Consider the following 26,901-nt stretch of genomic DNA (forward strand, 5'->3'; position numbering starts at 1 on the left):
AAAGTTCTTTAATATGTAACGTTTAAAGGACCATGAAAACTCCCTTGTAAACCCCTCTTGTTATTTCAATGGTGACCAAAGAGTTCAAAAACACCCCACTGATGTCGTGTCACAATCTGCTAGCAAATTTGACATAATTCTCAGAGAATGTTTCCATTTTGCCAAGCATATCTCTGCTCTGCGTATTATTAACCCCGAGGAAGTATGACGAATGGGGGTGTGGTTTGGACACGATGTGCGTAGCCGTACTTATTTGGACCATAGACATACTATTAATAGTATGTCTATGATTTGGACACGATCTCTGGTTTCACTCTCTATTAATTTTGATGACGTTATGACGTCTTGACGTCATTTAGTAACAATCTAACCGGAAGTCAAAAAATGTTTCATTTCAATATTTTGAAATTTTAACATTCAAAGGATAAAGACATTTCTGGAAATTTAAAACAATCAAAACTCCTCTGAGCTATTACTACTGTTTATAGAAAAAGTGATATCGAATGGCAAGAAGAGGTAAATCGAATTAGTAACAGATAGAATAAGCGTAGTGAAAACTAAGCCTAGATCTAGTTCTAGGTGTTAAATCTAGAAATATGGGTAAGGATTGAAGACTAGATACATGGGCCAAGGCGTATTTTTGGATATGGGCAAAGCCTTTTTTCTGGGTTACGATCTCCGAATTCTGAAATTCACTTCCTTCTGGCTTGGCTTATCTTGAACAATAATAGGCTAGGCCAAGATCTACCGTAATGCAAGCATCTCTTGAACTTGAGTTCCTACCTCTACTGCTCTAGATCTATCGTAACCATTTCCTTATAGGTGTCAAGTAGCCCCTAACCTTTCCTTATGGACATCCGTCTCCGGTTCACTTACTAAAAGAAAGAAATCCATGATCTGAGGATGGTGTAGCTATATCTCAACATTAATAAGGTTAATTTTAAGTTTTGTGTTATAAAAATTGTCTTGGTGTACTTTCAGGTAGCCGAGCAGACGATTATAACGAACGACGACGAGACAGACGACGACAGATACAAGAATTACAACGAGAAGAAAGAGAAGATCGGAAACAAAATTCTTCTGGCTGCTGTTCCATCATGTGTGAATGTATCGCCACTTGTGGGCGGTTGTTAATCACCGTTTTCAATCTAATCTTTGCTGTAAGTATTTGATACTGGTGTCGTATCGCATCTTGGCAATGCCAAGGTATTACGAAATACATCTAATACATGGACATCGTATAGCACTATTCCATAGCGAATACAGCCAATCAGAGCCAAACACATGTATTTAAATTTTTCTGTCAATGGCTTTGATTGGCTGTATTCATTAGCGTATATACATTGACGTTTTACCACAGTGTAAGCGCTTGCACTACCAAAATCACGTGACCATGTGACAATCTGTAAATAGTGCCGGTAAAAATGGCGAGTATATACTGTATAAGCTTACATGTAGTAGAGCGCTAAAGAATCATTCAAGATTCAAAACAAAGTAAACAAAACTATCATTTCGGTATATTGACAGTGAGTTCAAGATCGCAGTCTTTATGATACTCTCATGTACAAAAGACTGGCAGATTGTGACAAGTTGACATCTGCCGTTCAGGTTTGAACTGTATGAATCGTTAATTATCTGTTTCAGTTAATTGGTATAATTCTGCTGGCTCTTGGTGTAATAGTCAAAGTCAATTCTCCAATACTTGATAACCTTATATCTGCTGCTCAAACACAGTTTCAAAATGCGGTATCAGGGGCAGGATTTAATCTGGACATGTCCCAGTTTGACTTGTATACTCTGGTCGGTGGAATGGCTATTGCATTCATAGCTCTTGGATGCTTCTTCTTTGTTGTCGGAACCCTGGGCGTTCTAGGTGCCTGCTGTAAAGTCAGGATTCTTCTTATTGTGGTGAGTGATTCAAAACTTATAAATTTAGGAATTATTTTCTGCCTTTTCTAAAACTTGTTGATTTAAGGACATGCATTAAAATGTATTCTGCTAATCCATCTATTGAAATATATCAACCTCACGCTAGCCACTTAGCCGCATCTGATTTGCTCTGTTGAAGAAATAAGTCATGTAGGCCAACAACAACATTTAAGGCTATTTTGAATGTGTATTACCATGCTTTCACGTGATAGATCATTGAGTCTTGTTTTATTACTTCTCAAAATTATTATTACAATGTATTCTCTTTATTTTAGTATGTTATAATAGTGATTGTTATTTTACTGGGACAAGTGGCTCTGGTTATCATGGTGTTTGCCTATAGAAGTGTGGTATGTATTTCTATCAGTAGTTCTATAGCACTGTGGTAGGACCTATAATCATAGCAAATTCATAGCGTATTTTAGATCGACTTGACTATAGTAAATGATTTACATCTACCGTTACAATACAACCGTATTTTAGATCGACTTGATTATAGTAAATGATTTACAACTACCGTTACAATACAACCGTATTTTAGGTCGACTTGACTATAGTAAATGATTTACAACTACCGTTACAATACAACCGTATTTTAGGTCGACTTGACTATAGTAAATGATTTACAACTACCGTTACAATACAACCGTATTTTAGGTCGTCTTGACTATCGTAAATGATTTACAACTATCGTTACTATACAACCGTATTTTAGATCGACTTGACTACAGTAAATGATTTACATCTATCGTTACTATAAAACCGCATTTTAGATCGACTTGATTTTAGTAAATGATTTACAACTATCGTTACTATACAACCGTATTTTAGGTCGACTAGACTATAGTAAATGATTTACAACTACCGTTACAATACAACCGTATTTTAGGTCGACTTGATTATAGTAAATGATTTACAACTACCGTTACAATACAATCGTATTTTAGGTCGACTTGACTATCGTAAATGATTTACAACTATCGTTACTTTAAAACCGTATTTTAGGTCGACTTGATTATAGTAAATGATTTACAACTACCGTTACTATACAACCGTATTTTAGGCGGACTTGACTATAGTAAATTATTTAAAACTACCGTTACTATACAACCGTATTTTAGGTCGACTTGACTTTAGTAAATTATTTAAAACTACCGTTACTATACAACCGTATTTTAGGTCGACTTGACTATAGCACAGTAAATGATTTTCAACTACCGTTACCATACAACCGTATTTTAGGTCGACTTGACTTTAGTAAATTATTTAAAACTACCGTTACTATACAACCGTATTTTAGGTCGACTTGACTATAGTACAGTAAATGATTTTCAACTACCGTTACAATACAACCGTATTTTAGGTCGACTTGACTTTAGTAAATTATTTGAAACTACCGTTATTATACAACCGTATTTTAGGTCGACTTGACTATAGTACAGTAAATGATTTTCAACTACCGTTACAATACAACCGTCTTTTAGGTCGACTTGACTTTAGTAAATTATTTAAAACTACCGTTACAATACAACCGTATTTTAGGTCGACTTGACTATAGTACAGTGAATGATTTTCAACTACCGTTACTATACAACCGTATTTTAGGTCGACTTGACTATAGTACAGTGAATGATTTTCAACTATGGTCACTATAAAACTATAATGTTTATATTTTCCAGTTCGACTCGACGATAAAGACTGGCCTGCAAGATGTAATAAAGAATGAATATACAGGAATCAATGGAACCAGTGCTGGAACTCTGGGTTTAAATTTCTTAATGTCGTCTGTAAGTTCTTATATTTCTGTGTTCCTTCCCGTACGAATATTGTCACGAAATTCGCGAAAGTAGTAAGTTCATCTGGTCCATGAGTTGAACACGCCTCATTACAAAACTGCTTTGAAGTTTTCTGCACTAAGGCAATGCGTTTGTAACATTTTCGTCCCTTGGCACCAACCTTGTTACTTTACGACTTATGTTCAAGACTATGTTGTGAATGTTGGTGAAAGGGACACAGAAGATATGTCTGAAACTCAGCATCCCCGCAGCCAACACTCCTGACTGCAGTAAATATGTACAAATTGTTTATTTTCAATCATATCTATTTCAGCAACAATGTTGTGGTATTGACGACTACAACGATTTCTCCGTTGATAATGCTCCCAACTGGCAGTTCAGAAATTACAGCGGCTACACGCTAGAAACACCCATGATCTGCTGTAAAAATACAACTGATGTGCCTGACTGTGCCCGATCTCCTAAAGCTACTGATTCAGCCCATAACAACTACAATATCGTAAGTACAGTGTCAACTCTTTTATGATAACCCCTAAAGGATGACGCAATGGCCCAGTAAAAAACACCGAGTATCGGTATTATTTGATTGCCTACTTATCTGTTAGTGTCTATGAAAAAGACAAAACAAAAGACACATATAAATCTCTCGACGAACATTATCGCTTTAACTATTAACATCATCGGCAGATGGAGGACAAATTGCGAGACATTGGGCCGGGAGTGTCAGTATTGAGAAAACATTGATAGCCTATTTTAGGAATCCGTAATAGAAATTAAGTGCGTTTTGTTTTTCTTTATGCGCAATACAAGATACAAGCTCATACGTCACTGTTCAATATTTCGTTTTGTGTTTTTTTCCAGGGCTGTTATGATAAACTATGGGAACTTATATTTACGTACAGAGATATCAGTATTGGTGTGGCCTGTGGTATTTGTGGTATACAGGTAAGAGTTGTTTCCCTTCTGTACTAATTAATTCCCTTCGTTACAAATACTATATAAAATTTCAATCATTTGGTGTACAGATCCGTAACGTTTCAACTAATTACCGTGGTAAAAATGTCATAGTTTTTAATGAACACGACAATTTACGTACATATACATGTATTATGTTCCCCTGGACACCATTTCTCAAAAATGTAACGTTTCAACAAATTACCTTGGTAAACAATGTCATATGTATGAAAGTAATCTTCTTGTATAGATTTTAATGAACACGATAATTTATATATTATATTCCCTGATGTCATTATTATGAATTGTAGGTGTTGTTGATAATATTTGGAATCAGTATTTTATGCCAGATAGATAAAGATAAAGTTGGTGCCATCTAGTACAGGTTCGTTCAATTTCTTATTAAAAGATGAAATCAAGCAGCAATTTCATCACAATCTGGCAGACCTACTATCTGTCTATATACAGAACATTTAATTATAATTGACTATCACTATTAGACAATTATTATACCCTCTTTCTTATGATTTCTATACAGCATTAGTTGAAATAATTGCTAGTGATATGCTATCTTCACGATGTCAAGCAATGGATCTTCTTATATCAGCGATTTGATTGGATTTTACGCCAGCGAATACAGCCAATCCGAGTCCTTGACAGAAAGACTGTAAACATTACGGCTTTTTTCACACTTTTTTTCAAACTTCTGTGAAACAAGAATGGTGGCAATTGAAGTGAAGGTATAAGACGAAGTTCGAAATATCTTGACAATTGCGAAGATGGTCATATGCCAGTTTATTGAATTATTAATATTGGACTATAGTTGATTTCAGAAAAAATGTTGATCTCCACTATTCATTTTATTTCGATTCTCATTTCCTTTAAAACTTCGTTATGTATTCCGACATTTCTTCTTTTCCAGCCGTCCAGACCATATCGATGCAGAATTCCAGTTTATAACAATCAAACCGAACCATAAAGAAGCAATATTTGTGAAATATGTAAATTTATTTATTTTATTAGTTTTGATTGAATTGGTGCATTTAATTTTGCTGTCTCTGAGATATATTTAGATTGGAACTATTTTATACCTGTAACTTTTATCCTATTTTATTTAATGTCCGGTTTGATTTGTTCACTGCAGTCTGAGTAGAGCTTGTATTCTGTAAGAAATGGAGTTATTGACCTTGATCTTGGACGTAGGATTTTCAAGATTTCTAGTGTCATTGTAAATTGAATTACAAAGATATTTTATACAGAAGAGAAAGAAAAACTACAAAAATGAATTCATTGATTAACTTAAAAATATAAGTTCAAACACTATTTAATTTAAATGATTTAAAAGATGAAAACAAGTTCTCAATGCCATTATCATACAATCAAGCTCGGCATCTTCTATATATTAATTTACCAGTGACGATGCGATGATATTTGATGGTCCAATCTGAAGAGTTGAATAGACGAGTTGACGAGGTATGATGGCTGGTGCGGCTTATTCAATACAACAGTATCAAATACACCTGGTAGGGGTGCGGACCAGTGGCGGAGCCAAATGAGAGGGAGGGGGGGGGGGGGGGGGGGCAGAGGGGCCCCGAAAGCAAGTTTTTCGGGCAAAAATCTAATAACTAAATTAGAAATTCGGGTAATCACAGATATTTGCGCCCCCCTCGGACGTAAACCTGGCTCCGCCACTGGTACGGACACGATTCGACAAGCCGCAGCGAATGATCGAAACAGTAGAAAATAGAGGAAGCTTCGGTCAGTACATCGTGTAAGGGTGCGAACACAACGTGGACATTTCTATTTTCTGCTATATTGATAACATCAAATCGCAAATCTCATCGTACACCGTATCTCGTCTATTCTCCCTCGTTTATTTTCTTGTTAGAAGGCACTTTTTGATGCTTAGAATCCTGTCTTATCGCTCTTTTAGTGGAGGTGCGGTTTTTAGATTTTTTCTCGCTTTTGACATTCCGGAAATCTGAATATTTTTATTATGCTTTGTAATTTGATATTTATAACAATCTATGCAGCTCAATGCTGGTTATCAGCTTTAAATTCGTCCATAAAGAAAAAGGTCCCATTTTTTAAGCTATAGTCGGTCAAAGATAATATTATAGTCGAGAAAGATATCAGGTTTCAATAGCAACGATGTGAAATAAAAATCTTAAGGTTGCTAAACGAAGGACATAAACAGGAAAAGTAAACTGTGTTGATTACTACTAATGTACTATACCTAAAATTCTAGTGGACTACTGGTTATACATCGAGCACTGCACACATATCTTTGCTTGGTCAGGCAAGCTTCTAGAAATAAACACAAGTAGTTTTCTTTACTTTAAAGTAGCAAATAGGGTTTCATTTCCCACTTAAAGTGCAAATCCTCGAGGAACGGTGTCTCAGTGTACACATTATCTATAAAATGAAATAGAAGCCAAAAACAGCAAAAACATCTGGATCAGTAGTGTCTGTCTCGTCTATTACCTTCTTTTATACTCGGTTAAACCTTAATTCTTCGTCTATTCGTATCTTTCTGTTTAAAATGTTTAAAACAGAAATCTTTAACCGACTATAGCTATATCTATATATGAATATTTTGAATACATATCGAATTTTATTATAATACGCTTGATGTGTCCAGAACTTTATTTTTTATTTACAGTGTATATTTTTGTAAATATATTCAGAGAAGTATTTTGAATGTGGCTTGGATCTGTATTTGTAATCTGATCTAAGGATGGCCACACAGCTTCCTCAGTTAGAGGGGGCTGGCGGGGGCTATTTCAAAACTTTAAAAAAAGACCTTATTTGATTTATAAGAATTAGGTGAAGTTTAGTCTCTGTAGCGCTGTGACAAATACGCCTCTTGTTTCGAGGTAAAAATATTTTTGATTTATAAATAAAGTATATTTTATTATAGGTAGCGATAGGGATATAAAATAATCATATTCTACTGTTCAATGAGATTATTTTGTCTTCTATCAAAGGTCACAAATGATCCAAGCCATATTAGTCTCTATGAAGCTCAAAGTTTGTCATAAAGAAACTAAAAACTTATATAGAATCGTCTTGCTTTTACCTGATCAACCGTGATTTAATACTACAAGCCCATTCCACAACCTTAGACCGTAACTTTTGAGTCGAAGCAAGTAGCACAGTAGAACTGCCATCTGTATAAGTAATGCTTACAAAAGTGAAAACAATAATAGTTTACATTGGTAGCTGAAATTGGGCTCTATCATGTAATAGGCTTTCTCCCTTTTTTATCAAGAGAAATGAGCTACTTGGGAATAAATACAATTCGTAATAATTTGACTTTGTGAAGATATATTATTTAAAACATGGGTTGATTTGTTTACTTGTCTATATTTATTATGGAATGATTCTATAGACTTATTTTATTTTATGGATATTCTAAATGTGTAATTTACACCCACAAAACTGTCAAATTATTATTAGGCATCATTCTATAGGCCAAGAATATATTATATGTAGGGCAATACCAAATATTCTTAAATTATTAATTACACCTATAAGGGGTCAAATTATAAGGCATAATTATACAACCTCATAATATATTATACATGTATGTAGTGTGATATCAAATATTCATAATTTGTAACTTACACTTCTAACGGTCAGGTTATGTTAGGCGAATACGTAACACGTAAAACCGTTCAATGGATAGAGATTTCAATATGTATATTAAGGTTTATAAATCAATAATAAAAAATAAAAACACGACAATAGAGGGTCAAAAAACAACCATTCACTCTGCTATAAACAATTTTTTTAATACATTAAATTTGCTCCAAAATACATTTATTCAGATTACCGTACACATCTTAATAATTTCAAATAAAATGTATTCTTTTCAATGTACAATACACTTCCTTAGTAATTTCAAACAGAGCTCAATCTCCTTTTTGTCTTTAGTTATCCTAATAGCTTTATCTAGGTACACTTTCACTGCACCTGTAGACTGTTGTGTTAGTGTCTTAACTCATCATGAACTCCAAAAAATGTCATTATTCCAGGTCGTACAATATAGTTTCATAGTGACCTTAACGCATACAATAATCTGTATCTACAATCTAGGTGGAAAAGCCCACTGACTAATACAATAATCTGTATCTACAATCTAGGTGTAAAAGCCCACTGACTAATACAATAATCTGTATCTACAATCTAGGTGTAAAAACCCACTGACTAATATAATAATCTGTATCTACAGCTTGGTGTAAAAGCCCACTTACTAATACAATAATCTGTATCTACAATCTAGGTGTAAAAGCCCACTGACTAATATAATAATCTGTATCTACAGTCTAGGTGTAAAAGCCCACTGACTAATATAATAATCTGTATCTACAGCCTAGGTGTAAAAGCCCACTGACTAATACAATAATCTGTATCTACAATCTAGGTGTAAAAGCCCACTGACTAATACAATAATCTGTATCTACAATCTAGGTGTAAAAGCCCACTGACTAATACAATAATCTGTATCTACAATCTAGAAGTAAAAGCCCACTGAATAATACAATAATCTGTATCTACAATCTAGGTGTAAAAGCCCACTGACTTATATAATAATCTGTATCTACAATCTAGGTGTAAAAGCCCACTGACTAATATAATAATCTGTATCTACAATCTAGGTGTAAAAGCCCACTTACTAATACAATAATCTGTATCTACAATCTAGAAGTAAAAGCCCACTGAATAATACAATAATCTGTATCTACAATCTAGGTGTAAAAGCCCACTGACTTATATAATAATCTGTATCTACAATCTAGGTGTAAAAGCCCACTGACTAATATAATAATCTGTATCTACAATATAGGTGTAAAAGCCCACTTACTAATACAATAATCTGTATCTACAGTCTAGGTGTAAACGCCCACTGACTAATACAATAATCTGTATCTACAATCTAGATGTAAAAGCCCAGTGAATAATACAATAATCTGTATCTACAGTCTAGGTGTAAAAGCCCACTGACTAATACAATAACCTGTATCTACAATCTAGGTGTAAAAGCCCACTGACTAATATAATAATCTGTATCTACAATCTAGGTGTAAAAGCCCACTGGCTAATATAATAATCTGTATCTACAATCTAGGTGTAAAAGCCCACTTACTAATACAATAATCTGTATCTACAGTCTAGGTGTAAAAGCCCACTGACTAATATAATAATCTGTATCTACTGACTTATATAATAATCTGTATCTACAATCTAGGTGTAAAAGCCCACTGACTAATATAATAATCTGTATCTACAATATAGGTGTAAAAGCCCACTTACTAATACAATAATCTGTATCTACAATCTAGGTGTAAAAGCCCACTGACTAATATAATAATCTGTATCTACAATCTAGGTGTAAGAGCCCACTGACTAATATAATAATCTGTATCTACAATCTAGGTGTAAAAGCCCACTGACTAATACAATAATCTGTATCTAGAGTCTAGGTGTAAAAGCCCACTGACTAATACAATAATCTGTATCTACAGTCTAGATGTAAGAGCCCACTTACTAATACAATAATCTGTATCTACAGTCTAGGTGTAAAAGCCCACTGACTAATATAATAATCTGTATCTACAATCTAGGTGTAAAAACCCACTGACTAATACAATAATCTGTATCTACAATCTAGGTGTAAAAGCCCACTGACTAATATAATAATCTGTATCTACAGTCTAGGTGTAAGAGCCCACTTACTAATACAATAATCTGTATCTACAATCTAGGTGTAAAAGCCCACTGACTAATACAATAATCTGTATCTACAGTCAAGGTGTAAGAGCCCACTTACTAATATAATAATCTGTATCTACAGTCTAGGTGTAAAAGCCCACTGACTAATACAATAATCTGTATCTACAATCTAGGTGTAAAAGCCCACTGACTAATACAATAATCTGTATCTACAATCTAGGTGTAAAAGCCCACTGACTAATACAATAATCTGTATCTACAATCTAGGTGTAAAAGCCCACTGACTAATATAATAATCTGTATCTACAATCTAGGTGTAAGAGCCCACTTACTAATACAATAATCTGTATCTACAGTCTAGGTGTAACAGCCCACTGACGAATACAATAATCTGTATCTACAGTCTAGGTGTAAAAGCCCACTGACTAATATAATAATCTGTATCTACAATCTAGGTGTAAAAGCCCACTGACTAATACAATAATCTGTATCTACAATCTAGGTGTAAAAGCCCACTGACTAGTATAATAATCTGTATCTACAATCTAGGTGTAAAAGCCCACTTACTAATACAATAATCTGTATCTACAGTCCAGGTGTAAAAGCCCACTGACTAATATAATAATCTATATCTACAATCAAAGTGTAAAAGCCCACTTACTAATACAATAATCTGTATCTACAATCTAGGTGTAAAAGCCCACTGACTAATACAATAATCTATATCTACAATCAAAGTGTAAAAGCCCACTTACTAATACAATAATCTGTATCTACAATCTAGTTGTAAAAGCCCACCCACTCATACAATAATCTGTATCTACAATCTAGGTGTAAGAGCCCATGCACTTACTATTATCTGATGGAAAACTCAATAAAGGACAATCATGATCACGAAGGAGCGAGGAGTAAGGGCACGAATTTTTCTTATTTAGAGATGCTCTCTGTTCGCTACTATTTTGTCCCGTTTTGAAATTTTTTGAAATAAAAATAATATTTTCTAATATGGTAATATAATCTAAGTTAAAAGATCTGCATCTTATAATATTTTTATAACAACGCAGAAAAAATAACCTGTCCCTAAATTCCATTCGCACCATTTATCTTATTTCACGAACACAAATAAATGTTTATTTATTCATAGTAAAGGTATTGAACCTTAATATACGTCATGTAGAGTAGAATAGATATACATTGAAACTTGTAAAACTTGTCAAACGTCTTTAATCCTACCTGTGGGCCAGTGTTGTACTGTATTATACTTGGAGTTAAAAAACAACACAAAGGTAACTGTTTTTATTTTTCAAAAAATTCTTTCATATATTATTGTGCACGTTAAGTTTTACCAATTTTTAAAATATCAAAGCCCGATTTAATACTCAAATGTGAAGCAGATATTACAGGTGTATAACTGATTGTATAAAAGAAAACAGTATATCAATATATTCCGTTTAGCGAAATGTTTCTGGAATTATTACATTAATCTTCACCTTTCCTTGATGCGCGGGCATAATGAATTTCACTCAGCTTGGGAAGTGTTTACTGGGCCTTGGAGCGAAATCACCCCCATATTTTTGATAATTCAATTAAGGCAAAGAATATCTAGATCAGATAGTGAAAGTGACCTTATGATTTAAATTTTCTGTTATTTCAAGGACTTCATACGTCGGATAGGAAATCGAAGAGGATGCAAATTAATGTGTAATAATCCCCATTTATCGGTTGTTACTCTTGTGAATCTCTTTAAAATCATTTTCTAAAAATATGTGCTGAAAAATATTAGGCAAGTCAGAATAATCTAAGATAATTTTTAAAAATTTTTGAAGACAGGATGCTAAAGATTTTTACTTAGTCAAATATTGACTGGGACTATTTTTCAGTAACTTCCCTGACTTCGTTTAGTAGTATATTTAAGACCATAATATAGTAAAGTAAACCTTATACCAATATCCTGATGAGGGGTTGTCTATCTGAAACATGAGTTAACGCAGTTAAATAAACTATTGTAAATTAACCTACAACTCTGAAATTTGACTATTTTTTCGATTAATGAAGCGTAATTGGCAATTTGTAACTGGAAGAGGTCATTCGAATGGGGAAAATTCCTTGTTTAGTTTTTTCCTGGGTGTCTGAATACAGGCAAATAAAACATACGAGTTCAAATCATAGTTTTCACATTATTTTGAAAAATAACTATATAATCGTATAACCAGATTTCATGCTATAATACAACTGGTCTTAATTAACTCAACGTTTCGACGGTTTACATTGCCATTAACTGTTTACATGGTCTACTTAGTGAGACCCTTTAATATTCGCATCATTCCAACAAGGCAGAAGTTACTCAAAGTATGGTTTTGCATACTACTGGGTTTTTTTTGTACACAACGTTTCAACATTTTACACACAAAACAAATTTCATGGAGTAAGAATGAACCTTTCATCTTCGTATGTGAACTTAAAGGCCCCCAGCCCGACAGATCTGGTCCCACCCATTTCTCGAAGGTGATATACCGTTACGATATCACATCCGAATTTCACGTCCAAAGAAAGGATAGAGTCAGATTTGTCGCCTGGAATGCCCCGTCGTCTGTCGTATTATTAAGACGATATCCAAAGTAATTTATCAATGAAATTTTGTGCACTGACTGTATTTCAAGTTGAAATATCTATAATCACCTTCACTAACGTAAAAGGAGGCTTAAACCCTCAATCGATGCTATTGGATTGAATTAAATATATGAGTTTACATGCATTGTGTATATATGTATATAATATGTTATATTGAGAGACTGAAATGACCCGATTTACTAAATCTTTGACTATTTGTGTTTGAGGGAAAAAAACTGAATATGGTGGTCCATTTTGGATATGATATATCAGGGGACCGGGGAAAAAACTAAAACACTTTTAATCTACGAATTATTCAGTATCGAAGCTAGGACCATTATATGTTTACCTCATAATGTTTGATACAGGTATAAGACATCTTTTCACCAAATTACACTTAAATAGATTCAATTACTTTGAAAAAACAGCAGATATTATCTACCTATAATTATGGGGCAAAAATATTATGATCTTAGCATCGATATTTTATAAATAATCATAAAATGAAAATGCATTTATTTCTGTTTTGTAGATACGATAATTAATCTTCATAAATAAACTGAAATCAACGAAACTAAACAATAATATATCACAATCAAAATTATGATTAAAAAAACATAAAGAATACTTTAAGGAATATAATCGTCAAATATTTTATTCACCAGTAGTTCGTATCTCAGATATTACTGAAAATGCTAAAAAATATTCCAAGATGCCATAGATCGAACTTACACTGTTGGATTCTCTTAAAGAACAGGTGTGCCATTTAAGGGGAGATTGATTTTATATTTTATTTTTATATAAATAGTTTTCAGAAGTAGTAGCAATGTACGAAAATCACATAATTCCTTAAAAAATACTTCAAACTAGGAATTTTACTAACTCTTTCTATAGATGTCTTTTCTATATATCACAGAGTATCTTAAATTGACGAGTGGTCAGTTTAATATTCAAATTTTGGATACGCGTGAATTTGAAGGCTCAAATTTCGACGGTGAGCTGTGCACACTATTACTCATTAGATCAGCTAAAAGAAACCCTGTTTCTGAGACTAAAGAATGATTGATCAAAAAACCTGTCCCTTTAACTTTAAGAAGAACTTCTCAAAAAATCGTAAAATGAAAATTATCGTAACTGTAATTTTTCATTGAGAAATTCCACACTTACGACAAAAAATTTATCCTACGATTAATTCGAGAAACGGGGACAAGGGCAAATTTTATCTCTAAAGAATAAAAATGTCCTAATCAAGCCACCGTAAAGATGACAAAGACCAGGTTACACGAAAAATTTTCTATATAATAATTTAACTACACTTGACTTTAACTTAACCATTTAGACTTCACAAGTAAGTAAATACTTATCTACTTATATAGCCGCTTTCAAAATACTACCTTCATCAGACGTACTCAATTTTAATAAAACATAGTACCGTTTTAAATACAAATGTGTAAATTTAGCCTACAGTTAACTACGTCAAGTTTGAAGATGTCAGCAAATGTAAATTGTCATCACTAATAACGTTAAAGGACTCGTACTGGTTTGTAAAAGGAATAAAAAACATCTAAAAATCAGATATACCAATTGGTTGCAAGTCATCCATGTTCATCCCAAAAATGTCTTATGAAAAATTGTATGTACTTAAAAATATAAATTGTATATCCTATCCTAAGACTTCTATCTTTATAGCAGTTTACATTATTACGAAGTGTATATTTAAAAAGACTGTAAATACACAGAGGGTTACATGTACTAAAACTATTAGAATATCTGAAAAGGAATGCCCATAAGAGCTAGCGATGTAAGCTAAAATCCAAGTTGAATATCGATGAGTAGTTGTATATTTCAAAGTTCATCTTTAATAGTAATATTTTCACTGTTTAAATTGTGCTTAATACATCAATTATAAAGCGATATAAAATATTAAAACAGAGCCTGAAGCATGTTGTTACTGGTGTTCGGTTCTGTTTAAATATATCTAAACATAATATTACGTTTTAAAAGTTTGTTTATCAAAAACTATATATATATATATATATATATATCTCAAAGTGGCTTAAAAAGGAACGAGAGTAAATGTAGGCATTTCAATAAAGAGATAATGATATATGATCGTGCCTTTATTAAACGTTTATCACCTATAGTGGACGAGGTGTGGTCAGTTTATTTACTATGACCAATCTGAATCAAACATTACCTGGCTTATTATAAGGCGTACGTTTATTATCATATTATTAGTATATTGACATACCTTACACTCTTTAGTCAAAGAGTCTTTTTCTATAAATAAAGAATAAATTTGATGATAAATCCTCCCTTTACAATTTAAAGAGCTGATTCGGATGATTCAATTTTGATGTTGTTCACAATTTTCGTCCCCTATATTAAGCATTTTAGGCGAAAGGCTCGAATGTGGGCCATAGAAATGTCTTGGGAGCAAACAGCACCAGTCATTTAAGAAATCAATGATATAAAATTAAAATCTTAGAAAATGTACCGAGGCCAGTGTGTTAAAGACTGTACGTTTGAGATATGTTAAAAAGTTAAACAGAATAGGGGAATGCTGATTTCTCTTCAAAATATTCCTATTGGTTTTGCCATTGTCCCAAATAAAAGCAGAGAAGCATTCATTTCATAACCGTTTATTCTAAATAAGTCAATAACAACGGGTAGCTTTTACGTAGGAAATAACATTATAACAGACCCACTTGATGAAATACAATACTTGCTCTAAGGTTTAGAAGTTTATAATATTGTTCCTGGTGTGTCGCTAGGGTAGAAGAATTCAGGTCTGTTGTCATTGTGGTATGAAAAGACAACTATATACCAATGACGTCGAATCATTAATCATTGTATAACAGAGATACGGTTGGTGTGATTTGTCTTTAGGCCTTAAAGTAAAATGGTATGCATCCCAGGGCTCAATTTAAGTAGCATCCTTTGCAGTTTGCGACGATCCAATATTCCTATGATTAGCCAAAATTACAATTTATCACGACGATTTGCAAATCAATTCAAAATGTATATTATTCGTGAGAATTTTCTACAAAACCTAGAAATATGCGGCAACTCTAAATAACTTAAAGGAATTGGCAAGATCGATCTGAAGTCTGAACTGGAATATTTCTAATTGCTACCGATTTGCTACACCAATGTTCAACCTAAAGTTATGTTTTCAAATCAATAATAATTATACAGATAAGGGCAAATTATACCAATATCGATGGTCACATTATTGAAAGGAACATTTTCACTATTGACAACATCAAACAATATATATCATAGAGATAAAGCTGTCCATATTGGCTAGTGATTAGAACTTTCTTTCACGATTAGAAACTATTGTCATGTGATTTCAATAGTGCCTTTGATACTGTTACCAAACAAACAGCTAGTCCGAAATATACTCACAGTATAGCCTTTCCACACAAAACTGTTAGTTGATGTATCGTACAGCATGGATCAGAAAAACATTTGTCTGTGCCCGAGTACAGTTCTCACAAAAAAAGCCATTAGACTTGTTAGTCCGAAACATACTCCAACTAGCCTTTCTATACACGACAGATATCTCTAGGACTGTTGTTAAATAAACCATAATAATACCAGCTAGTCAAAAACATTCGTACTCAAAAACTGCATTCAGTTCCTTAATATCAAAATCCGAGTTTTCGGACTATAGGCAACATATTAATCGATATATTCGAAATAAATGGGGTTAGATTTCACAAGATCTGATTGGCAATAAAACCTTGGGAAATTTCCCCAAGTACATTGCCAGATTCAAATAAAGGTAATTCTTTTGAAGTAAATAAGGTCATTACGACATTGCGCTGATAAATACACTGATAGATTACTTTAAACTTTCTCTGATCCGGCAGGTAAGAGATCAAACAGACCCATATATTATAATTTCTGGTGCACTTTGATCCCTGATATAACTAGTGGGGGTACACAAATTTGTTTCATCCACATTTGCGGCATGTGATAATGTGAGGTGCTCTCTCAACTCAAAATAAATTCTTTTTCCTACACCAGTTGGCCACACCCTTGACACCCCAGTCCCACACCCCCAGGGGTGAAAACATTCGAAAGTTTTTATGTGCCTTGAATATTGTCTCATATATCCCGCACTTTTCTTAATACAATGTGTAATGCTCAAAAATAAAAATAAAAATCTGTTTGAAAATTAATTTGGAGTGTAGTGCTCTTGCAGGTATGAGATCAAATATATCAGATAAATACGTGAAGCGCTTTGATCCCTGTTGTAAGGTAGTTTAATCATAATATACATGTAGACTATAAATTATTAAAACTTCATGACAAGGAATATATGAACATATATAATAAATTTTACCTATCAACACTGCAAAATCATTGGAAGTCTATGAAATACCACATTGGAGACCGTAGGCCTACGATACAGTGGACGCTTACTATCGCCCCGGAACCTTCCCATTGTTTGTATAATAGATGTTTTATCTTAGTGCTAATGCTATTGATGGTGTGTGTGTTATATGATTTTACATAATATATTATGTGATGTGGTGCTCATATACTTACCTTTTCAATAATGTGTAATGCGCAAAATACAAAATCTAAATTAATTGGGTGTGTAAGAACTACAGTTAGTGTTGTACTATACACTGGATATTCTTTTGTCATCTTCACAATGTCAAACTATTGCGAACTTCGTCTTATATCTTGACTTTAAAAGCCACTATTCTTGTATCATGGAAGTATGTAAATGCAGTGATTTGATTGGATTATGTGCTAGCGAACACGTCAATCAGAGCTCATGACAGGAAGTCTATATACAATAATGTTTACGGTATTTCTGTCCAAGACTCTGATTGTCTATATTCGCTAGCGTACAATTCAATTAAATCGCTGCATTCGGTGATCAAGAATAATGTAATAAGGCTATTGCAGTCAAGGTATAAGACGAAGTTCGTAATAGCTTGACATTGTGAAGATAGTATTTTTCCAATATCTGTCACGTTGTATGTACTGGTGGTCCCAGTCTTGTCTTTGTTACTGTCAGATAAGAATTCAAACTGGTTCAATATCAAAATCAATATACTTATTCCAATTATCGATCGATCAACTACACTCTAAGAAATTTGATATTCGACCTCCACGTATCAATACGTTACTGAGCCGATGGAGTATAAGGGAGTTTTATGTCCTACATATGTGCATCTTATTGGACTAACGAACACGAGTATTTTCATTCTGTGTTAAGGATATTGCGCATTATCATTAATCTACACATTAGCCAGACTCAATTTGCAGAAAAACCATTTCTTATTAAATTAATTATAATGGAATATTGTCCTCTATCTTTATTTAAGTAGTTGCACATCAAAATCTTGTCATCTTTGAGATTCGATTTTTCTTCCACAGATTTTCTCCAGCTGTCTTTTATGTATACATACTGCGGCCGGCACTAAATAATAAAATCTATATCATATGAATTAGCTGCCAACGATATTCTGTATAATTAACTGTAAAGTTTTAACAGTGAATGAAAGTAGACAATGTTAAGTCTTAAGACAAGGTGATTATCTACCGCGCTATTCTAAAACACGTTTTAAAATTGATCAAAACAGGAATTGTAAGGACTGTATTGTGATATGTTTAATGTAAACTTGGAAAAGAATGGTAAATATTGAAATGTATTTTGTGTGGTTCGGAATGAAATAGCAAGGAGACAGGCCAATGAAGCGAATATAGGCATACTAGAATTATATTAATTGTTTCTAAATCGGATTAAAAATTTTAATTTTTTTTTAATATTTAAAAAAACTCAAATCTACCCCGAAATTTCGATTATCGCCCTTCAAGTAGTCTTAACCTGCTTTTTCTAATATATGCTGATTTTCCCTGACATTTGGAAGTATATGTCTATCCCTCCATGACCTGGTTTCCAACTTAAACTAGTTTTAACTTTGCCTTTCAGATAGACGTAGCCAAGGGAAGTAAAAATGGGTAGCAATAATTGTGTATCGAATTGTGGGCGGGTTTTACTCGTCACTCTCAACATTCTGTTTCTAGTAAGTACTTCTTTATTTTATTCACTTTCATGTCAAAGCATGGGCACTTTTCGACGAAACTTTAGTACATTCACAAACGACATATGCCCAGTTTGGGACAGTGGCGGCATCAGTGCGGATACAAGGGGCTGGGGAAATTGCCAACCTAACAAAATTGTTTGCACCCCCAATTGTACCCCCATTTTATTTCTAACAAATTAAAAATATGGTTTTATACGTTTTTTCACCATAAAATGTGTGCACCAAATCAATTCAATTTTTTGACAATTTTCTTGCGAGAATCGGCTCAGACGCTTCATGAGTGATTTGCAACCATGACTCCACCACAGAGTTGCCGCAATTTGAATTCAGCCTCAACAGTTGTTATTGTTGAATGTAAAATAACTGCCTTTTAGATGTATAACCTGATAAAATAATCAAAAAAATCATTGTTATTATTAAAATCATCATTATCATTATCATTATTATTATTCTTATATTCTTGCAGATTATTGGTTTTGTGTTGCTATTATTGGGTATTTTAGTATTTGCCTATACACCAGCATTAGATTATGTACTCGCAGCAGCTACCAGTGCATTTGAAGGCAGTATATCCGGACAAGCAACTGATGTCACGTTTACAGCCGATCGATTGTTAAGCATAATACAACTATTCGCCTATATTCTCATTGGTTTGGGTGCCTTTTTCTTTATTATGGCTTTACTGGGTATTATCGGGGCATGTTGTAAGGTGAAATGCGTTCTGATCGTGGTAAGTGTTTTGACCAATCTGATTGAATTAGATATATATACTTCAGCTTATTTGTTCTCATCTTACTGCAGGATCTCATGTTTCCAACCGAACTTAGTCATCAATAGTCCGTCCAGACCAGTATTTGCTTCTTTGCCACCATAACCACTAAAAAATATAACCAAAAAGGGATTTTAAACCGAGCTTGACCTCACGCTGTTTTATAGACAAATCGACATTCCAAAGGTCGATCTTTAAGGGATTGATATGTTCTTATTCTGGTTTTGTCATTCTGTTTTCAGTACATCATTCTCATGGTTTTATTGATTGTTGCCCAGATTGCTCTCATGGTGATAATATTTTCCGAAAGACAAGTGGTAAGACATTTGGAATAACTAGATCATCTTCATTATCGTCATCATCTACGTCATTATCAGCAGCGGCGACGTCGTTGTTTGGGTCATTTATCATCATCGTTATCGCCATGGACGTCAACGTCGGGATCGGCAGCATCGACTTCATCATCATCAGTATCATCGACCAAGGCATCATTGTCATTATCGTCATAATTATCATCTTTGTCTTCGTCATCGACATCACCATCGTTATAATCATCGACATCTTTATCATCAATATCAGAAGAAGCAGCTCATCCGCGACGTTGTCGTAATAAGCCACTTCGGAGTTACGATTATGCATTGTGGGATCGTAGGGAAGATAAGCAAACCGATTTCTACTGAAACATGGTAAAGGTTTTGAAAATGAGTGAGACAGTAGTAGATATTGAGACATTTTAGAGATTTTATCAATGCATTTATTCATTAAATGTTTTTTGTGTGTTTTGAATTGTTTATAACAATAATAACGTCGTTATCTTACCACTCCTATTGGCCAACTTGACGATAACGTTGTTTTTATCTGCATTCAAACTCATTGAATTTTCCACCTTTAAAGGATTCGCGCTTGCATCGACATCGTTGCCATTGTCATCAATGGTCATTGTCCTCATTATCATTTATTTTCATTATCGTTGTCATTATCATCAATGGTCATTGTCGCCATTATCATCAATGGTCATCGTCTTCATTATCATCAATGGTCATCATTGTCATTATCATCAATGGTCATCGTCTTCATTATCATCAATGGTCATCATTGTCATTATCATCAATGGTCATCGTCGCCATTATCATCAATGGTCATCGTCTTCATTATCATCAATGGTCATCGTCGTCATTATCATCAATGATCATCGTCGTCATTATCATCAATGGTCATCGTTGTCATTATCATCAATGGTCATCGTTGTCATTATCATCAATGGGCATCGTTGTCATTATCATCAATGGTCATCGTTGCCATTATCATAAATGGTCATCGTTGTCATTATCACCTATGGTATTCGTTGCCATTATCGTTATGGCCGTTGTACGTTTTGTGTTCCAGATCGAACCGAGTATGAAGCAACCGATGTTAGATATGACTATGAAATACACCGGAAGTACAGGAGAAAATGGAGAGACGATTACTTTAAATTTCCTTATGATTTCAGTGAGTACAATTTTACAGCTGTAGTCAAGTGTTACCGTCGTTTGGATTGTACGATAAACTGAGACCCCGTTTACAAGAAGTTGTGCAAGTTCAAGATCTCTCGAGGGATGGAAAACAAAAGAGCATTGGTCAATTTCCCGCGAAATGTGAGAAAGCGAGGAAAAAAGCGAGGACAATTTTCCTCGCTTTCTCGACTTTTCGTCTTTTTTACTCTCGCTTTCTCGCCTTTTTCCTTGCCTTTTTTCTCGCCTTTTTTCATTCATCTTTATCAGTGCACATTTTTTCTTTCAATTGTTAATTTAATTGAATTATTGAAGAATTCAAAAGACAAAAAACATACGAAATTTATTTCGAAAGAAATGTTAATCAAAAGTAACACATATTTCTTCAAATTAATGAGTTTTGCTGTTGTTCCATGCATACGGTATTTTACATTTTGTACCCATGCCAGTCGGTCTGTTCACATTATTGGTAATAGAATGAGAAATGGGATGGGGAACAAACAAATGCGTCTCTTTTTCGAGTTTGAATCAATGAACTCATGTTTACCCCTGTTCTTCATTTCATCAGATATCTACACGTGTATACCAGAATATATTCCATTGTGTTATAAGTTGTTATAAGCCGATGGGTGTAAAATTCCGAATTCCCGAACTGCCCGAATTGAGTCAGAAAAGACAAAAAATCCAAACTAAAATTGCGCCAAAGGTCGTGCACAAATTCGCGAAGCAAAACATTTTACATCAAAAAAAGAATATTTTTAAGAGATTTCATTTGGTCAAATCACAATTTCTTTCTCTATTTCTCTTTCTTTCTTTTCTTTTTTCTCGCCTTTTTCCTCGCTTTCTCTCCCTTTTCCTCGCTTTCTTTTCTTTTTTCTCGCCTTTTTCCTCGCTTTCTCTCCCTTTTCCTCGCTTTCTCGCCTTTGTCCTTGCTCTTTTCCTCGTCTTTTTTTACCCATGCTTTCTCGCCCTTTTCCTCGCCTTTTTTCTCGTCTTTTTTTCGCCTTTTTCCTCGCTTTCTCGTGGGCGAGAAGTCGAGTTTCCTCGCTTTCTCGTGGGCGAGACGTCGAGAGTAGATATGGCCGCAGCCGGCTTCCATAATATCTGGTGTATCATCTACATCTTCTAGCCAACTTTCTTGTATCGCAGAAGATTGTAAATGCAGCGATTTGATTGGGACTTACGCTATCGAATACCACCAGAGCACACGAGGGAAAGTCTTGAAGCCATAATGTTTACAGTTTTATGTCGGGAGCTTTGATTGGCTGTATTCGTTGGTTACAATCCAATCAAATCGCAGTCTTCTCTGATACAAGTATAAATACCACTGGAGTCAAAGAAGTATGAGTACCATTCGACTGCCAATCAACAAGAACTACCATGATCAGAACGAGAACTTGTCATCTACCTACCTAAGAAGTATGAGACGCAGTATGTCTTATTTTGACATTGTGAAGATGATAGTGTATGGACAAATGATTATTTGTTGGTCTGGAAAATTAATACAACTGTATATAAGTTATACATTCTGTCGTGATAGGGAAAATAATACTAATTTGTAATTATTTGTTGGTTTTTTCTTCAATTTTAGCTTTCATGCTGTGGAGTTAATAATTACGAAGATTTTAATTCGAGTATTGAAAGTGGAAGCTGGGTTAACAAAGACTTGAAAACACCGTTAGTATGTTGTGTAACCCCGAATAAGAGTGACGATAGCTGCGCTAAGCATCCAGACTATAAAAATGCAGAACTGAACAATGCTGAAAAGGTAGATTCATATTTCGGCAAACATTCTTTTATTTCACTATACTCAAGACACTCACAGAACTAACAGCACAACCCCACGTGTCATTTCCGTCGTCATTAGCCCACATGGTGCAGAAAAGTAGGACGTAAAACTCTTAAAATATCATCTCATATTGGTTTTCACAATTGAGACTAACTGTATCTGAGAGTTCGCTTTGTATTCAGTTGTATAAATTATAAATTTGTGTGACCTCAGTTAGTGAAAATTTTACAGTAGCTCCTGGATAGTCTTGACTACGGTGGTTCGTATATTTTTTTTAATTTTGAATTAAAAAACTGGAACATAATTATAAAACATAATTTTGAATTAAATTAATTATATTTTATAATTAGTTATATCCCAGTTTTTAATTCAAAATTGAAAAAATAAATGATGTCGTATACGAACCACCGTACTTGGCATCAATCAAAATGGATATAATTTCAACCATTTACCCATAATTTTAAATCAGGGGGTCAATTTGATTGAATCGTTATTTAAATTCAAGACAGTCTAACCTCGAATCTAACTTCTTGATACCCGAATCACTGCGAGGCCCTACATAAAACACGAAGTTAGTTAGAGTCGCGATATGTACCCACCTCCCGCTCATACCAGACCTATTATAAACGAGAAACTGATATATTTCAGGGATGTTATCAAGCTCTGTGGGACTATATAGATGATGAAAGTGATCTGGCGATTGGAATTAGTTCGGCTATTATCATTTTACAGGTTCGTTCTTTTTTTTTCTTCTGTTTATCTCTAAGAGAGAGGTTCGCCATTTTTAACCAATCGTAGCTCAGTCTCAGAAACGGGAAATTTTACTAATCTGATCAGTAATAGTGATCACAGCTCACCGTCGAAATTTTAACATTCAAATCCATGTGTGTCCAGAATTATCCACATTATAATGTAAAAAAAAAATGACGATTTGGAGGCTATTTGCATATATTCAAGACCCAAATCCAGCCCCGAAAATGGCGAATCTGGACTGTGTTAAAGTTTTCATTACTTTTTATGTGTATTAGGCACATGGATATCATCGTTGACGTCAAGATAGGACACCACTATTGTAATTTTTAAATCGGATGTCTGTGGTGCTTGCAATTCCTCTGAAACAAAGCGGTTTATGAAGTCACTGATGCAAAAGCTATAAAAGGGATTGTAAATTTGCTTGTATCACTTTGCGGGGGTGATGTCATAAAACTCTTAGTTTTAGTAGAATTGCTAAAAACCACAGACGTCTGATTGAAAATTAGAATGGTGCAAATTGATGTTATCAGTGTCCCCTATACACCGAAAATTGAAAATTAGACTTCTGTATAAATGGGTTGCCAAATAAAGTTATTATTACATACAAAATTTAGAAAATCTCTTTACAATCCCTTTAATAACAGAAGGCCATAGATGAGAGTGCCGTCATAAAACGCTTAGATTATGTCGAATTGTAAGTTCTTCTCTTATTATATTTCAATATTATTGAATATGGAAACGATTGTATATTCCATAGAAGAGTAATATAAACATAAACTATTTGTATTTTCAGGCTATTTTGGTATTGTTTGCTATTTATATAGTATACAAAGAGTCCAAGACGGAAGTAGGCTTTAGTTAGAAGGTATCTAGAAGGTATTTTTTGGACATGTAAATATGTTTTCATCTGATATTGGTTCAAACTCACCTAATCACTCGGCAAACAACTATCCATCAATTACAAAAATCTAAATAGTTTTTTTTTACCAAACGTCCATCCCAAAACCTAATACATGTATTTTAATCAATCAAAGCATGTCATGTAAAACCATTTCTTGATAAAATTAGGAATGGGGGGATATCGAAACCTAACGTAAGACAGCCTCTTTGGGTTTCACTATCCCTCAATTCCTTATTTTATCACGATTTGGGTTTTGCATGACACGCTTTGATTGGTTACAAATAACATCATTGGGGCGAACCTTTGGTAGAAAACTTGCTGGATTATAATGTAGACTTAAGTCTAAGTGTAATCTAATTTTGATGACTGAGGCACGTTTGAAACAGGCTCTACACTTGAAAATAGATGAATAATGAAGGAATTGATGCCAAGTTCTTTAAGGTTTCCATTATTCTGCAAAGCGATTAGTAATTCATCTATAATTCAACTTTAAACATCGAATTATTTCTTAAATTAGTCATAGTGCCATTAACTGGTGTAGCGAGGATTTCATTGACGAAGCCGGGCCAGCCTCTTCTCAAGGGGGCCATGTAGAGACGCCACTAAGTTCTTTATATTTTTTTCATTTCAGCAAGATCAAGTGCTCAAACAATCTGGTATTTTCTTATGGTTCTGTATAGTATAACTTTAATCTCAATATTAGAGAAAACCAAACGATAATCTGAAGTATTGCTTTGATATTTTTCTATGCTGTAGGCGATTATTTATGTTTATTCAAACAAAGATATTCATGTACATCCGGGGACGTGGACAGTTAAAAAGGATATTTTTCTTCCCTTTGAATGTGAAACACTTAGACTTCTACATGTTTTTTCCCTTTTTTTGCACCATTCCAATTCTGGCTAATTTCCATGGTGACTATAGTTCCAGACAAAGTTGACTAGTTGTATGTGATGGTATTTGCGACGGTGACGTCATGATGTGGAAAGTGTTCTGGAATTTCAGGAACCATGTGTCGAAGCACATTCAAGGTCTAGAAAATTTTTTTTGAGCAATGTGATATTTTGTATTACTATATTTATCATGTAAACAACATCAGAATTAACATGAGCTACTCCACGAATGAACTGAAACCACTGAGCTCGATTATTAATGAAAGAATCCGTGATATCAACTTTATAATGAAGAATGTCTTTGGTCTGTTCCTTCGGTCGTTAAAGTCCGAATTCTCGTATCTAGTAAACTTGTAGAAACTGGTTAATATCTATTCTCTGTACATCTTCACAATGTTAAGCTATTACGTTTACGTTTTATACCTAGACTACAATAGCCACATTCATGTCAAAGTATGCAGCAATTTGATTAGATTGTATCAGCGAATACAGCCAATCATGGTGGTAATGGCAGTCAAGGTTTAAGACGAAAATAGATATAGCTTGACATTGTAAAGTTGTTCTCTAAAATAACACCAACTAAACATTTTCTAGCTATTGTATAGACCCTGTTTCTGCCCGTAAGCTAATTTTTTTCTGGTATGGCTCTTTAGGTTGGTTGACATTTACGGTAGGCCAACATTAATATGCCAAATTCCCTTAAAGTTGGGGTATGCGCTGATTTTCTTGTGAACTTATTAAGTGAAACTAAGTGCCAAAATAGTTTTATATTTCTATAACTAATAGTATATTCATTTTCATCTTATATTACGTTTTTAATTTTTAATGCTTTTCAAACCCTTGTTGAAATTATCTAATCAGGTGTCGGTGATTTTTCGACAACGCCGACTTCTACTTTAGTAAGGTTACAAAAATTGGAATATTTTACGTATAATGTAACGAAATAATGCCGGTTCAACAAAAGTTTACCCTGAGAGACCCGGATGTCGAATTTCATTACTAAAAAGCGATACAGATATCTACAATGAGCTCTATCAGTTGGCAAAGCAAATATTTACAAATTATATCTTTTGGACAAAATCGGCAGCAATTCAGTGTACATATTCCTCACCAAGAAAAAAATATTCCTGTCTGTTTATTTATTTTAGTGTGTTATTTTATTCTGTTAATTGTTCTTGTAAATAAAATAAAGTATTTTTCTATT

General features: G+C 33.9%; 2 protein-coding genes across 2 annotated transcripts; both read left to right on the plus strand.

Moving 5' to 3' along the window:
* Nucleotides 1-378: 378 nt before the first annotated feature.
* Nucleotides 379-6,097, plus strand: LOTGIDRAFT_239323 (hypothetical protein). Its single transcript, XM_009054719.1, has 9 exons — nucleotides 379-516; nucleotides 982-1,160; nucleotides 1,645-1,908; nucleotides 2,205-2,279; nucleotides 3,609-3,716; nucleotides 4,039-4,224; nucleotides 4,587-4,670; nucleotides 4,991-5,064; nucleotides 5,602-6,097. Exons 1-8 carry the CDS (start codon nucleotides 504-506, stop codon nucleotides 5,057-5,059), a joined length of 978 nt encoding a protein of 325 aa, XP_009052967.1. The 5' UTR covers nucleotides 379-503; the 3' UTR covers nucleotides 5,060-5,064; nucleotides 5,602-6,097.
* A 12,912-nt stretch (nucleotides 6,098-19,009) lies between these two features.
* LOTGIDRAFT_174860 (hypothetical protein) lies at nucleotides 19,010-24,765 on the plus strand (the record flags this gene model as incomplete). The annotated part of the gene is made up of 7 exons (XM_009054720.1): nucleotides 19,010-19,078; nucleotides 19,566-19,829; nucleotides 20,111-20,185; nucleotides 21,255-21,359; nucleotides 22,953-23,129; nucleotides 23,799-23,882; nucleotides 24,697-24,765. 7 exons carry the CDS (start codon nucleotides 19,010-19,012, stop codon nucleotides 24,763-24,765), a joined length of 843 nt encoding a protein of 280 aa, XP_009052968.1.
* Between the last annotated feature and the right edge of the window lie 2,136 nt (nucleotides 24,766-26,901).

Source organism: Lottia gigantea (assembly GCF_000327385.1).
Source record: "Lottia gigantea unplaced genomic scaffold LOTGIsca_222, whole genome shotgun sequence".
In the NCBI taxonomy this organism is placed as follows: Eukaryota; Metazoa; Mollusca; class Gastropoda; family Lottiidae; genus Lottia; species Lottia gigantea.

Coding starts and splice junctions, on each gene's coding strand:
- LOTGIDRAFT_239323 (XM_009054719.1), top strand. Junction 1,909..2,204: donor TCAGGATTCTTCTTATTGTG/GTGAGTGATTCA, acceptor TCTTTATTTTAG/TATGTTATAATAGTGATTGT. Junction 3,717..4,038: donor TAAATTTCTTAATGTCGTCT/GTAAGTTCTTAT, acceptor TATCTATTTCAG/CAACAATGTTGTGGTATTGA.